General features: G+C 39.0%; 1 protein-coding gene across 7 annotated transcripts in view; it reads left to right on the top strand.

Annotated features, from left to right (window-relative positions):
* Positions 1 to 16,524, top strand: part of LOC106875416 (diacylglycerol kinase delta) — a 162,884-nt gene that overhangs the window by 87,282 nt on the left and 59,078 nt on the right. For 6 of the 7 annotated variants that reach the window (XM_014923543.2, XM_014923541.2, XM_014923542.2 and 3 more), the window contains 3 exons: positions 8,477 to 8,581; positions 14,796 to 14,928; positions 15,465 to 15,571. In XM_014923543.2, the coding sequence (XP_014779029.1) occupies positions 8,477 to 8,581; positions 14,796 to 14,928; positions 15,465 to 15,571 (345 nt within the window). Of the gene's footprint in view, positions 1 to 8,476; positions 8,582 to 14,070; positions 14,331 to 14,795; positions 14,929 to 15,464; positions 15,572 to 16,524 lie in introns of those variants that run through there. The other variant, XM_014923546.2, reaches the window with a different exon arrangement.

Raw genomic sequence — 16,524 nt, 5'->3', positions numbered from 1 at the left:
AGTTGTTGAACCCAAGCTAGCTTGAAAAACAGAAAGAAGGATGAATGAGCAATGAATGTGTGTGTGTGTGCTTTTATTCTTTTACTTGTTTCTGTCATTTGACTGTGGCCATGCTGGAGCACTACTTGGCTTTTGTTGACTTGGAGAAAGCCTTTGACAGGGTCTCCCGATCCCTTATCTGGTGGTCAATGCAGAAACTGGGGATAGATGAGTGGTTGGTAAGAGCTGTACAAGCCCTGCACAGGGATGCTTTCAGTAAGGTGACAGTTGGCAACGATTATAGTGAAGAATTCCGGGTAGAAGTAAGGGTTCACCAAGGATCAGTCCTCAGTCCCCTCTTATTCATCATAGTCCTCCAGGCAATGACAGAGGAATTCAAGACAGGCTGCACCTGGGTGCTCCTGTATGCTGATGACTTGCTGGGGTTGGTTTGTTTGTTCAAAGTCCTTCATGGCAGTGCACTAGCATGGCCACAGTTCAATGACTGGAACAAGTGAAAGATAAAAGAGTTGTTGTAGGTCAGGCAGTCATGCAAAAGTTATGCACTGCAAACAATGCAGCGTGGTGGAACTAATCCCTCTCCATGTTATTGACAATGATCGACAAAGTCATCCATGAGAAAGTGCACCTGTGTTACATATTTGATTCCCCAGGACCTTACAACCAAAGCAACTTGACTCTGGTTGTACTTAGCAGTAGAATAATGTATGTTTTTAAACTGGAATGAAAGCAGATATTCTGAGACAGAATGAACTTATATGAACCAGCAGAGAGTATCTGCAATATGACCTCACTTGATCACCTAGGGATATTTATTTAACCTGCTGGTTGTTCTCTTCCCCAGGCACATTGGCAGACCCATCGTCTTAACCGTATATTCCCCACCCAGTTTAGTCAGGATCTCTTCCACCCCTTTCATTTCAAGTTTCTTCCCTTCCCAAATAGGTTTCATGAATTAAGAGAAAGCAAGCCTATGTGTGTGTGTGTGTGTCTAAACCCCCCACACACACACACACATACACACATGTGAAGAGCATATAAAACAACCCCCACCCGAATATCCAATATCCATGTGAAAAGCAAAAATAAATAAATAAATAAATAAATAAAAAGTTAAAATATCTCAAGTGTTTTGTTAAATTCAATAGTGTATACAGTTAGAGTTGTGTTAGAACACACATATTGCATGCATAAAGTATAATTTTGAGGACCCATTTAGAGAAAAACAACTTTATATACGATATATGCATAACTTGCTTTTCCTTTCCTTTCACTACACTCGTTTGTGTGTGTGTGTAGATATACATACATACATATGTACATATATGAAATGTGGCTGTGTGGTAAGAGTTTGCTTCCCAACCATATGGTTCCGGGTTCAGTCCCACTGTGTGGTACCTTGGGCAAGTGTCTTCTACTGTAGCCTCGGGGCCACCCGAAGCCTTGTCAGTGGATTTGGTAGTGAGAAGCTGAGAGAAGCCGGCTAGAGAAGATGTGCATATCCATGTGTGTGTTTGTGTCTGTGTTTTTGTGTCTGTGTGTTTGTGTCTGTGTTTTTGTGTGTGTGTTTTTGTGTCTGTGTTTGTCTCCCACTACTTCTTGATTGTTGGTGTTGGTATGTTTACATCTGTTACTTAACAGTTCAGCAAAAGAGATCAATAAAATAAGTACCGGACTTAAAAAAGAAAACAAGTACAGGAATCGATTCATTTGACTAAAATTCCTCAAAATGGTGCCCCAGCATGGCCGCATTCTAATGACTGAAGCCAATATGCACACACACCCACCCACACTCACCCACCCACCCACATATATTTGTATGTATATACAAATAATGTCCTTGTTCTATACTGACATGGGTTGGACATTTTAACAGGATCTAATGTATCAGATGACTGCCTCTTGCTCAACTGCCTTCTTTAGCATAGTTTCTATGGCTGGGGGCCTTTCCTAATGCCAAGCACTTTGCAGAGTGTACTGGGTGTTTTTTTGTTTTTTTGTGCCACCAGCACTAGTGAGGTCGCCCACGTGTAGAACAGGCTTCTTGCTGTTGAGGAGCTACATGGCTATTCACATTTTAGAAGAGCGGGTGAGTGTTGACTGGGTGGAGTAGGGAAAATATAAAAATAGTGATGAGGTGTCTGTGTGGACCCTTAGGGTATGAGTGTGTGTGTATGTGGGGAGGGGTGAGAGTGTGGAAGAGTGAGAGATGGGGAATGGGTGAGGTAGTGAATAAAATGACTGATGAACTAGTGTTGAGTGGATCCTAAGCAAGGAAATGTAGGTGACAACTGCAGAGATTGGTATAATTGTGGGGTGTAGTGAATAGTGGCAAGGGAGTGGGGGTGGCCAAGGATGTAGAGAGGTGAAGAGTGTAGCAGAGAGGAAAGAGTGAGAGATGAGAAGAGGTTGGAAGAGTGGGATGAGAGAGACCTAGAAAGAGACAAGCTTAGTGCAAGGGAGGGTGAGAGACATCTGGTGGTGGAGAAGGTGAAATATTGGGTCATCCCATAAATAATGCAGGGTTTTTTTTTACATTTGTTTTATTTTTCAAAATTAAGATATACAAAGTACTTTTTTTAACCTAAAATATACTCTCCTTCATTTTCTACAATGTTCTTCCATCTTTCTGGTAGACTTCCAAAATTCGCTTGTCCGTCTCAAAAAATATTCCTCCAGTACTCTTCTGACCTTGCCTACAGAGTTCATATATTTTCTGTCCAAATGATTTTGAAGACTGCATAGGCCATGGGCTATGGTCTCACTTGACTTGTCGGGTCTTCTCAAGCACAGCATATCTCCAAAGGTCCCGGTCACTAGTCCTTGCCTCGGTAAGGCCCAATGTTTGAAGGTTGTGCGTCATCACCTCATCCCAAGTTTTCCTGGGTCTACCTCTTCCACAGGTTCCCTCAACTGCTAGGGTGTGACACATTTTCACACAGCTGTCCTCATTCATTCGCAACACATGGCCATACCAGCATAGTCGTCTCTCTTGCACACCACCTCTGATGCTTCTTAAATCCAACTTTTCTCTCAAGGTACTTACATTCTATTGAATATGCACACTGACATTACACATCCAGCAGAGCATACTCGCTTCATTCCTTGCAAGCTTATGCATGTCCTCAGCAGTTACGGCCCATGTTTCACTGCCATGTAGCATGGCTGTTTGCACCCACAAGCTTTCCTGGTCAAGAACAACACACCACTTGTTTGACAGGCTCCCTGCTTTTCTGACTTGTCAGTGTGCAACTTCTGGCTCTTAGCCCAAACTAAAGACCATGCTGAAGGTGAAGTGACTAGAGTTGTGAGACGAAATTATTAGAAAAGCGATAGTGGAGCTTCATATCATTCCATAGAAGGTGTTCCAGAGGTACTGCCAGCAGTGGCAGAACCACTGGGAGAAGTGTGTCAACTCCCACAGTGAGTATTTTCAAGGTGATTAAATAAAATTTGTGAAATGTACAAAATTGCTTTTTTATGCTCAAAGGCCAGATACGTTTTGAATGCACCTCATATATACAGGAATTCCTTATGTCATGTGAGTAATGCATCCCTGAAAAACTTGCTGTAATGCAAAATTAATTTTCTCCATTGTTATAAAATGATAATGCATTCCAATGGATATTTTCGCAACCCCCCCCCCCAAAAAAAAACAAGCAAAAAAGCCCCACAAAAGAACAAGCAACCCGACCGTTTTAATGCATGAAAATAGCAATTTCTAAATATACACAGTATAATATGAATACATAAAAACATTTGAAGTGAAATACATTAGAGAATAAGAATTGTAATATCGTACCACAAAAAATGTTGACGTATCTGATGGGTGGTGATGGAATGAAAATTAGTGGGAGGATGAGGGACATTATCTTCTATCATCATCATCAACATCACCATCATCATCTGCTTGATGGGCTAAGAACTTATCCAAAAGTGTTTGATGTTTATGGCACATCATTTCTTTATACAGCTCTATGTATAAAGTATAGTAATTTTTATGCTATGTTTATTGATTAGGGTTGTTATTAGCAACAGCCCTTTCTCTATAAGTGCTAATCCTTTACCTACATTCTTTGCAGTTAACTTAAAAGGTAGTCGTTGGAATTTCCATATTCTCATTTGTATTCTCAGCTTGTTTATGTTCTACTAGCTTCAGCTCCTCGTTAGATAAACTTTCTCTATGGGACACTAGCATCTCAGTCAAATCGTACTCTACGGCTTCTTCAAACCCTGCAGTATTCATGAGTGTTACAATATCTTTCGGAATTTGAGATGGACTTTCTACTTGTGGAAAACTTTTGAAGTCCTGGAAGCAGTCTGGCCACATAGAGCCAAAAGCCATCGTGTGGTAAGTAGCTTGCTTACCAACCACATGGTTCTGGGTTCAGTCCCACTGTGTGGCACCTTGGGCAAATGTTTTCTACTATAGCCTCAGGCCAACCAAAGCCTTGTGAGTGGATTTGGTAGACGGAAACTGAAAAGAAGCCTGTCGTATATATGTATATGTATATATATGTATGTGCGTTTGTGTGTCTGTGTTTGTCCCCCCAACATCGCTTGACAACCAATGCTGGTGTGTTTACGTCCCTGTAACCTAGCAGTTCGGCAAAAGAGATTGATAGAGTAAGTACTAGGCTTACAAAGAATAAGTCCTGGGGTTGATTTGCTCGACTAAAGGCGGTGCTCCAGCATGGCTGCAGTCAAATGACTGAAACAAGTAAAAGAGAGTAACACATTAAACCCTTTAGCAGTCAGATTACTCTGTCAAACGTAATTGTTTTGGATTAATCATGCATTATCTTGTAGCTTCAAGATGTCAATGATACGTTTGTATATTTTTAGAATGACATTGTAAGGTAGGTGTGAGGGGTTTGATGTGGTCAGTTGCAACATAAAACAAGAAGAATATTTGGGCCAGATATGACCAGATTAAATGCTAATGGGTTAATCATGCATTATCTTGTAGATATGAGATTTCAATGGTGTGATTGCTTATGTGTTGAATGACATTGTTAGGTAGATGTAAGAGGCCAGATCTGGATAATTTGAACATTAAACAAGTTGAAAATTTTGGGCCATATCCCAAAATTTAAATGCTAAAATAAGGTCCAATAGATCTTAAATGAAAAAATAAGGTCCAATAGATCTTAAATGAAAAAATAAGGTCCACTAGATCTTAGATCTGTGAAGAAATACAATCTGAGCATTTGACAGAATAACTTCTTGAGCAATTGATTTAATTTTCTCTTACTTAGACACATACACAAACATATTACTACAAATAAAATATATTTAGTGATTACTACCATGCCCTCCTCTTTATGTCCTTGTGATCAGTAGGCACACACACACACACACGTCTGCACACACAGATGCATACACAAACATACACACATACAATGGTGTGTATTTGTTGAGAACCTGCTCTAACAAGAAAAATGTTATGCTACAGAAACAGAATAGCTGTTGCCCTATATGTCTGCTTGACAGAAACTGGGTGGAGCCGGCAGGTTGTGTACATTTTTGGAATACACACACATACATACATGCATGTCCCCACTCTTTCTCTCTCATACACATGCACATGTGCATTGTTATATATGCATAAATACTTGAGCATTCACATTCTTATGTTTTTTGCCTACATGTATATATACATTTACCCATCGACAACCAATGGCTCTCTTTCTCTCTCCACACACACACACACACACACACACACACACTCACATTTGTACATCTTCCCTGAAGCAATTAGTGCATATATATTTATTTATGCATATATGCATGTACACAGACATACATGCACATAGCTACTTGTATGCACCTAAAAGACACAGAAATTCTCACATTCATTTATAGAAACATGCATCATCCCCATCAACAGCCTGTCATACACACATGTACATACAACCACACAAACTGATACATGCACATACCCACACACAGATGTGTGCACACACATACACACACACACATACAATGCTGTACAATCCATGTATGCAAATTAGTTATGTTTTACTGGGTCAAATCATTTGTGACCCACATCAATGACTGCATACCTTAAGAGGTGTAGTATTAGGAGTGGTATAGGTGGAGAGGTACCTGGAACTGTGACCACCATCATATCTCCACCACTCAACAACGATAAAAACAGCCACATTTTTCAGTGGTGGTGGTTGGAAGGTGACAAGCTTTGTTATTGATCTGTTTGGTGTATCTGTTGAGAGACAAGAACAAACAGGTGATGGATGGTGGAGGTGGCAGTGGTGGAGGCAGTGAAGCCTTGTGACTGTAGTGCTGAGACTGGTGGTGTTCTGAAGAAAGTTCTCTAATGGTGAGGCTCTCAAAAGTAGCATATTCACCGTCTCTTGCTATTCTTCATAGACAGACCTACACAGTAGTCACAGCCAATAAATCAATAGGACAAGATCTAGTCAAGTTTTTATAGATTTTCTTTTTCTTTTTTTCTTTTTTAAAATTTGTACTGCATCATCATCCTCCTCCTCATCATCCTCCTCATCATCATCCTCCTCATCATCATCCTCCTCATCATCATCCTCCTCATCATCATCCTCCTCATCATCCTCATCATCATCATCACTACTACTATTGCTATTATCGCTGCTATTACAATCCATCATCATCATCATTATTGCCACCATCACCTTTCTCATTGTCATATCATCATTGCTATCAGCAGTAATATTATTGCCAACACCATAACCATCTTTTCCACTCTTTTGAGTTCTTTCTTTTGCTGCCTCTGTTGCTCTCCAAACTATTCCAACCATTAGCAGATATCCAAGTACTTCTCATCTTGTATTGATATCTGTCTGTCTGTCTGTTTGACTCTGTCTGTCTCTCTCTCTTTCAAGTCATCATAATTCTTGGTGATTTCATTGCATGTGACTCATTTTGTGTCTTTCACTCAATCTACACCTCCATTGGAGGTACAGAACCTGTGTTATTTACTATTGTAAACCTGTCGGCACTAATTAGCATCTTCAGCCAACTGTACCCCTGACCAATACACCAACACTTCAAAACATTCTTCACCATCAAACCCAACATTTACTTAGTCACTTACTTTTCTCCTTTCAACAGCTCATCTGACCACTGCCTACTTAATGGAGCTAAACTTCAATTTTCTTATTGAACCCTTTGATAGTTTGCAAACTGATAGCTCTGTTAGTCCTATGTTTCCCCTCTGACATGTTTGTGACAGTTGTTTGCTGATTGATACCATCTACCTTTGCATGTCTCTCCACATTTCTCTCATGTCCAAAGTCCCAAACTGGCTCATTTACAGCTGTAATGCTGTGCAGGTGAAGAATGCTGCTTACCATACCTGCAAGGTATTTACCCCTCACTATAATACCCGAAGAACACCTGACCAGAAACTAAAAGATGTCTTTGTGCAGCTTATGGTCTGCAAGCTCTCTCAACTTCTGGCAGCTTGTCTTTAAACTCTTTCACCTCTCCCATTGTATTTGAGCTTCTGGTTGCTTCAGCTACAAACTCTTTCAACTCTACAGCTGAAGCCTTTTTATGTATTTGTGAGACATTAAACAGTCGTTGGCTTTTAGATAACCTTTTGGCGTATCGTTATCATTTCTCCATCCTTGCATGGCTCGGCTGGATGCCCTTCCTGTCACCAACCCTCATCAGTTTCTAAGCAAGTTAACATTTCCCCATGGCTCTGGACTTATTTTCACAGAGTATTGGAAATGAATGGCACTGCTTTTATGAAAGTGACACACATTTATAACTAATATGCAATATCAAGACAGGGAAACACACATACACACAATCACACACACACACAGGGCTTCTTTCAGTTTCCATTTATCAAATCTATACACAAAGCTTTGATCGGCCTGGGGCTATATACACAAGGTGTCATGTAGTGGGACTGAACCTGAAACCATGTGGTTGGGAAGTGAACTTCTTAACCATGTAGCATTATCAATGATAAGGCAGTGATTTGGCAGAATCATTAGCATGCGAGGCAAGATGTTTAGCGACATTTCGTTCAAATTTCATCAAAGTTGACTTTGCCTTTCATCCTTTATTATCATCATCATTATTGCCAGAATCGATAAAATAAGAACCAGTTGGGCATTGGGGTTGATTTAATTGATTTGGCTCCCTCCCTCAAAACTGCTGGCCTTGTGCCAAAATTTGAAACCAATGATTGAATTAGTCTGAATAAAATCAGATTGGGGTCTGGTTTAAAGGAAGTGGCACTGTCCTACAATTTGACTGGCTCTGCTCTAAAGGAAATGGTGTAATTCTAAATTTCTCTTACTTTACTTACTGTTACAAAAAAATTACAGTTTGACGTCACTTTAGAATTTAGTTTAATTTTATGAAAAAGTAGCAAGATTTATTGAAAGAGAATTTTTGATTTGTGGTTCTCAGTTTGTGTTGATTATTTTTCCATTTCCTGACAAGTTTTCTTCTCTTGCAGGTTATTACTCCTTCTCGTAATTTAATATTATGTGCGGAAAGCAGGAAAGAAATGGAAGACTGGATTATGGCAATCAAAACTGCTAGCAGTAAGGAATATTATGACGTAAGAACTGTTTAGATTGATTCAATTGAAAATAGAGTGATTTTTGTATATGCTTACTTTATTTATTTTTATTTATTTTTATTTTTACTTTGCAATATGGAATTTCTTATTGATAAAGCACAGGTACGGTTGTGTAGTAAGATCTTTGCCTTGCAACCATGTAATTTTTGGTTCAGTCCCACTTCATAGTACCTTGGGCAAATGTCTTCTATTATTACCTTGTGATTGGTAGATGATAACTACATGGAAGTCCTTTGTGTGTGTGTGTGTAAAAATTGTCATTTCTACTTTGTATGTAAGATAGTCTGAGCAAAAATATAAAATGGTGTTGTAGTGTTTATGTTATTAGTGAACGTTACATCTTGTAGCTGTACACTCTTAAACTAGTGGAACAAAAAAGACAATCCCTTACTTGTAAAACAGATAAACATGACAGGAAGAGCATCCTACTATTAAAATACTACTGCAAATATGTACCCATCCAACCTATCCCAGCATAGAAAAACAGCAAATGAACTGAAGTTCTACTTTGAAATTTTCTTTGTTACTTGTTTTGATCAAATGGATTAATCTTTTAGCATTCAGATTACTTGGTCAAATTAATGCTTATTTATTCACATTGTTTTGAATTAATCATGCATTATCTTGTAACTTTGAGATTTCAATGATTTGATTGTTTATTTTTAGAAAGATATTGTAGGGTAGGTGTGAGATGCTTGATCTGGCTGGTTTGAACATAAAACAGGAAGAATATTTTGGCTGGATATGACTGGTTTAAATGTTAAAATATTAAGAAGCTATAGATTGACTAACCCAGTGGCTTTTTGTATATGTGTGCTTTGTTGTAATGCTCAGCCAATGTTATAATCATATTGATTATAACGAGAGACTCTGGTATTATTGTTTCAATAATGTATGAGGCATAGTCATGGCTGTGTGGTTAAGAAGTTTACTTCACGCCCATGTGATTTCAGATTCAATCTTGAAATTACATGGTTGTATCAGATACCTTGTGAGTGAAATTTGGTACACAGAAATAGTATGGAAGTTTTGTCGTGTGTGTGTGCTTGTTTGTCCCTGTATGTGTTTGCAGTGACACTGTTTGTATAGTGGTAGCATTGCGAAAACATGGGATAAAGTATGTTACTTGCAATCAAAAGTTGGCATCAGGTCGAGCATCTGCCTTGAGACTATTGCATCACTTAAGCCTCATCCAGCATCGAATAATGGACATGAAAACAATGACGTGGAGGGAGAACTAAACTATAGTAAATAGTAGTTTCAAATTTTGGCACAAGGCCAGCAATTTTGGGGAAAGGGGTGAGTCGATTACAGTGACCATAGTGATTGACTGGTACATATTTTATTGATTCTGAAAGACTGAAAGGTGAAGCTGACCGTGGCAGCATTTGAACTCAGAATGTAAAGATGGACAAATGCTGCTAAGTATTTTGGCCAGCATGCTAACAGTTCTGCTAGCCTGCCACCTTCCAAAGAACTGCAGCAAATATTAGAAGTGGAACACTTACAGTTCTAACTATTGTAATCTAAAGGAATATTTGCTAAGGTATATAAACCTGTCACTTGCATTATATGTGGTAGTTAGAAAATTGTAGATCACTAGCAAACACCATTAAAGTGCCTACTAGGTGGTCTGTCTCTGAAACTCACCAGTACATTTGATCACAGTTTTGGTTTTTTGTTTAGTATTCTTCTTCAAACAATGAAGGAATGTCAAGTTATGAATGCAAACTCTTCATTACTGAGAACTGAACACATCATTGCAGTCACTGCCACTATCATCATTGTACATTAAGGGCAGAGTGACTTAGGCCAAAGCCATAATGTGCCATGCTAACAATAAAACATGTCTGTGTGTTGTGGGCGAATATATTGGCCATGTGTGTCTACACATTGGCAGCGTTTTGTGCATAATTTGGATGTGTTTGTGTATACACATGCACATCCAAATTGGACACAAAATGGCAAGAACAGAGGGGAATGGACTGAATGCTGTGGCCAATCCAGGTGATGTGTATCCACTGGCCCTGTGTTTGTGTATGTACAGTGTCAGTGTAAGGGCAATGTGTGTGTGTGTGAATACAGTGTCAGTGTGTATATATAGTGGTGGTGTGTTCACACAGTGGCTGTGCCTGTAGTCTCTGTGTGTCTATGTGAGTACACAATGGCTAAGTGTGTGTATATGACTGTGTAGCATGTGCTTAGTGTTTGCATAACAGTGTAATAAGAATTCATTCTCTTATTCACAGACTTTCATATAGATAGACATTCATATACATACAGGCACTTACCTGCAGAAAAGACTTCAACTCAACTAACTCATAATCATGTATGAAATTTACACACATGCACTAATATTTCAAGAAGTATTACCTGCATACCTTCATGCTTACCTCGTGTGTGTGTATATATATATATATATATATATATATATATATATATATATGCATGTGACTATCCAGATGTTCACAGGCACATTGTCATATATGTCGTATGCACACGTGCGTTTGCGCATGCACACACACACACACACACATACTCCCCCCTCTCTCTCACTCTTCAAAGAGGGATGTGTCTTTGCATATTGAGGTGCACACACAGACACACCATCACCACCACCGCTGCTGCCACCATCATCATCATCAATGTTTTACTTCTGCTTTCCATACTGGCATGGATTAAACAAGAATTTTTTGAGACTGTTTTTTTTTTCAGCCAGGTCCTCTTTCTGACCCCAACTGTATTAGTTACCTTTTACAGCTTGTTGAAATGTGTACACTGTAGGATTTTCATCCATCTATTGATCGACCAATCCACCCATCCATCCATGATCATGTTTGCTCACTCACATATTTTGTGTGAATGCACTTACCAACATAAATTTGTGCTTAGACATATGTGCATGTATAACACACACATACATGAGCACACAATGCATATACATATACAACACTTACTGCATATACTATATAAACACTCCTCTAAACAACGTAACATATACACACTACACGGACGACATATATTCTTACAACATCTACTTACATACACTAACATACTCACAAAGCATATTAACATACATACACTACACATGCTATACTATAAACCCTAACCCTAACCCTTCCACTTGTAGCAGACATGTGTGCGCACATACATTGGTAAGAATCTTTGTAACCATATTCCTCACAAGCAAAGAATATAATAGGAAAAAAAGAACACGAAAATAGAACAAAAAAAGAATGACAAGAAGAATACTCTCAAAGACAATAGTTTCATGTGAAAGAAATTAGAGTTATTTGAGTTGATGGGATATGGTGGTAGAGCTGAAGTGTTCTGGATAGTTCCATTTGATAAGGATGTGAGGAGAGTTAGAGAAAGTGGAGGAGAGGGACACATGCACATGGATATGTTCACACACACACACACACACACACACACATCATTATGGCAGCGAAACATGGGCTGTGACTACGGAGGACATGCAAAGGCACTGGTTTAGTAATGTCTGTGTGCATGTATGGCAAAGTGTAAATGATTTAAGAGAGAAATTGGGTATATGAGGCATCAGACGTAGCGTGCAAGAGAGAAGACTGTGCTGGTATGGTCATGTGATGCATATGGATGTGGAGAGCTGTATAAAGCAATGCCAACCTCTAATTGTGGAAAAGGTAGACCCAGGAAGATGTGGGGTGAAGTAGTGAGAAAGGATCTTCAGACATTAGGTTTCACAGAGGAGGTGACAAAGGACTGAGACTTCTGGCAGTTTATTGTGCTTGAGAAGACATGTCAAGCTAAGTAAAACTATGGCTGTCCATATATATACAGGTATGTTCTCAATGTCCCTCTTTCAGCTGAGATGTCCTTCTCTTGAAGACTCGTGGGTGCTGGTACCACGTAAAAGCACCTTTGCTGGTACCACATAAAAGAGCTTGTGTCCAATGTCACATAAAAACGCTTGTGCTGGTGCTGCATAAAAGCACTCACTGAACTCTGTAAAGTGGTTGACATTAGGAAGGGCATTCAGCCATAGAAATCTTACCAAAACAGATTATTGGAGCCTGGAGCAGCTCTCTGGCTTGCTAGCTCTTGTCAAAACCATCCAACCTACACCAGCATGGAAAACATGTTAAATGATGATGATGATAATAATGATGGTGATGATATATTTCGGTACAAACAGTGGACACAGAAGTGTAGTGGAATCACAGGTAGGCCAACAGAGACAGTAGACTTCATATGCAGCAAGTACTCTAAGAGCACCTGGGGAATAGGTTCTCTCAAATGCCTTGATGATGGTGTTACACACACACACACACATGTATTTTGCCCCCTGCTAAATTTCCATATCACCTTCTTGCCTACCCGACACTCTCTCCTCCCTTCACCACCCATCTCCTTTTATCAGCATCATTCATCATATTCTCTTAGCACAAAACCATTTCTACCAGTTCCTACCACCTACCTTCTCCCTTTATACCAGTGTACTTATAGCTTCTGTTAGCATACCTCTCTCATCACAATGCCTGTATAACAAGGGTTTGTATCAAATCTATTGATAGCCAAGGTACTTTTCCATTTACTCTTGTGCTACCCACTGTAATCCCCTTCTGCCTTGGCTCACTCTTTTATTAACCTTCATCACTCTAATCATTATCATCTCAAGTATCCATCATTTGCTTTCTATCTTTCTACCCTGAAAACATGTAACTACCATTAGTATCTCTCTCCCATTACTCCATGCCATTTCTGTCTCATTTCTCCTTCGTTTTCTTTTTCCACGCTAATACTTCAATCACTCTACTTCCTCCTTATAGTTTTTCTTTTCTATGCCTCTCACCCTGCATCATCTGCAGTTGCCCTTTCTGTCTCCTATCCACTAATGCTGCACTGAATGAACAGAGGTAACATAGAGAATTAAGGACCCTCTTTTTGTCTTGCTGGGTACAAAGTAACCTTCGTTGTGCTAGTACTACAATAAAACACACCCGATACATTCCATATAGTGGTTGGTAAATGATCAAAGATATAGTGTCAAGAGAACATTTAGTCATTTTGCGAACATAACAACTTCTCTACTGAAGCTGCTAAAATAAAATGCACTCAATACACTCTGTAACGTGGTGGGTGCTTTGATGGGCATCCAACAATAGGAACTGTGCTGAAGTAAAACATGAGCAAGATGTGGTCTCTGACCATGCTCATGAGGGCAATCACTCCGAATAAGCTTTGGTTCAGACTGTGTCAGCCTACCCACCTCATGCCAGCATATTAAGTAGCCATAACATTATGAGGATGAGATATGTATATACATATAAATGCATATGTACATATCTATATATACACATTCACATTGTAACACCCCAACTCCTATATAGTTACCCACATTGTTCTGTGTGTATTTGTAGACTCACAAACACATGTTTTGTTGATTTATAATAGGAGAAAAGAGTGAGAGCAAAACACACACACACACACACACACATACACCATCTTTTTTCTCCTCCTTGTACACAATACAAAATACACTATTTTCCTGGTGATAAGAACAAACAAAAGAAACTCCCCTCCTCTTCCTCCTCTATCTCTTCTCCAGCTTCCTTCTTTCAAAGCAGAAGATAAAGCATCAATCCTGCCTCTCTTATTGTAAATCTATAAGTTGGTGCCACAACCAAGCATTTTGTTACGACTTGCTTTGATGGGAATTTATTGCAGCTACTAACAGGCCCACATGGTCCGAGCTAACTTTCTACACTCATCTTCTTCACACACACACACACATACTGCATGTATGCACTCACACCCATATGCACAAGTACATTTATTGATATACATAGTATATATATACATAAAGATATACATACACTTACATACACACACACACACACACACACACACACACACACACATAAATGTACATGCACTCACATACAATACATACATTTGTGTTTGTATCTGTGTACACACAGACACACAGACAGTCTTTCTATCTAGCTGATTCTCTCTCTCTCTCTCTCTCACACACACACACACGCTCTCTCACTCTCACACATATATGCATAAAGTGAGGAACCTATAACAGTGCAAAGTTACTTTACTGAGATAATGTGAAGGGTTTTTTTTACTATTGTTTCTTTTTCTTTTAGTATTGCAATATTCATACATTCTAAAAATAGCCAAAACTTTTTGGTTATTTCAGGCTAATACTGACCATCGAGAGAGGATGTCTGGGCAGCACAACTGGTATGCATGCTCTCATGCACGACCAACCTATTGCAACGTATGCCATGATGCTTTGTCAGGCGTTACATCTCATGGTTTGTCCTGTGAAGGTATGTCTTACCCTTTCTTCAATGTTCATCGACTGCTTCTTTTCCTTTCAATTTTAATCAAATGTTGACTGACATACGTTTTTATAAAAATGTGACTGTAATTCTTTTTTTGGGGTGTGGGGTGTGTGTGTGTGTGTTTTTTTCTTTTCTTTTGTTTCAAATCTTGACTCATAGATATTTCTTATCCTTGGACAAATTTTTCCATCTTGCATTATTAACTAACTAGATTCAATTTGTGTGTGAGTGCTGAATCTCTATATATATGCATGTATGTGTGCACAGAGGCATGCACATGTATGTGTCTATGCATATGTATGTGTGCATATGAAGCAATCATCATAAAAATCTTGAAGCTGTGAGATTATGCATGATTAATCCAAAAACAATGTGAGTAAATAAGCATTACATTTGACAGAGTAGAATTCTTGTGTATTTTTAAATGACTGAAATAGCTCTTCCATGTTGTAATTAGCTGTGTTTGATTGTTTTGAAATCTATTTCAATTTACTGTGTTGCATCTGTTGTTATTTTGTCAGTGTGTAAATTCAAGGCGCATAAGAAATGTGCTGTGAAGGCCTCTTCTAATTGTAAATGGACGAGTTTAGCATCTGTGGGCAAGGAAATCATTGAAGATGAAGATGGGGTAAGTGTCAGAAAGAAAAAAAAGGACATTTAAAAAAAAAAAATTACAACAAAAAAAAAAATCCAACTTAAATTGGAGCTTAGAAAACTAAATGTAATTCATATGTATGCACATGTACATTTATCCATAGGTCTGCTATAAGCTATTGGACTCATAGAGCTGGAAGTTAAACTGGTTTTCATAGTGTATAAGTGGTTGAGACTACTACAGCAGTTTCCCTTGAAAAAAACCTTGGTCTATCTTAGTGTTGACCTTCCAGCTATTGTTGGAACTCATTTATAGCTGAGTGTACTGGAGCAACATGAAATGACGTGTTTAGCTCAAGAGTGCAATGTGCTGCCCAGTTTGTGAATTGACACCATGATCTTGCGATCATGAGTGCAACATCCTAACCACTAGGCCATGCACCACTCTGTCACATGCACTAACTCTTTATCTCAAACTTTCACGTTATATATCTTTCTCTCTTACAAACCATTTATATACTCTACATTTCTATCTTCCACTTATGCTCACTCTTTCACATGCTGTCTTTCTTTCTGTCTGATTCTCTCCCTCCCTTTCTCTCTCTCTCCCTCCCTTTCTCTCTCTCTCCCTCCCTCCCTCTCTCTCTCTCTCTCACACACACACACACACACACAGACTTACTCTGTCTCACTCTTATACTTTCTCTCTCATACACACATTCTCTCTCACACTTATATTCTCTCTCATTCATACATTGTCTCTCTTATATTCATACACACTCTCTTTCTGTCTCACTCAAATACTCACTCTCTCTTATCCATTCACACAATGTCTCTCTTTATCTTATACCTTCACTCTCTCTCTCTCTCTCTCTCTCACACACTTCTGTTTATATGTCTGCCTGCCTTACTGTCATACATGCTCTCTCTCTCTCTCTCTCTCTCTCTCTCTCTCTCTCTCTCTCTCTCTCTCTCTCTCTCTCTCTC

Source organism: Octopus bimaculoides, chromosome 19 (assembly GCF_001194135.2).
Source record: "Octopus bimaculoides isolate UCB-OBI-ISO-001 chromosome 19, ASM119413v2, whole genome shotgun sequence".
NCBI lineage: Eukaryota > Metazoa > Mollusca > Cephalopoda > Octopoda > Octopodidae > Octopus > Octopus bimaculoides.
This window is presented reverse-complemented; position numbering and strand designations above follow the sequence as displayed.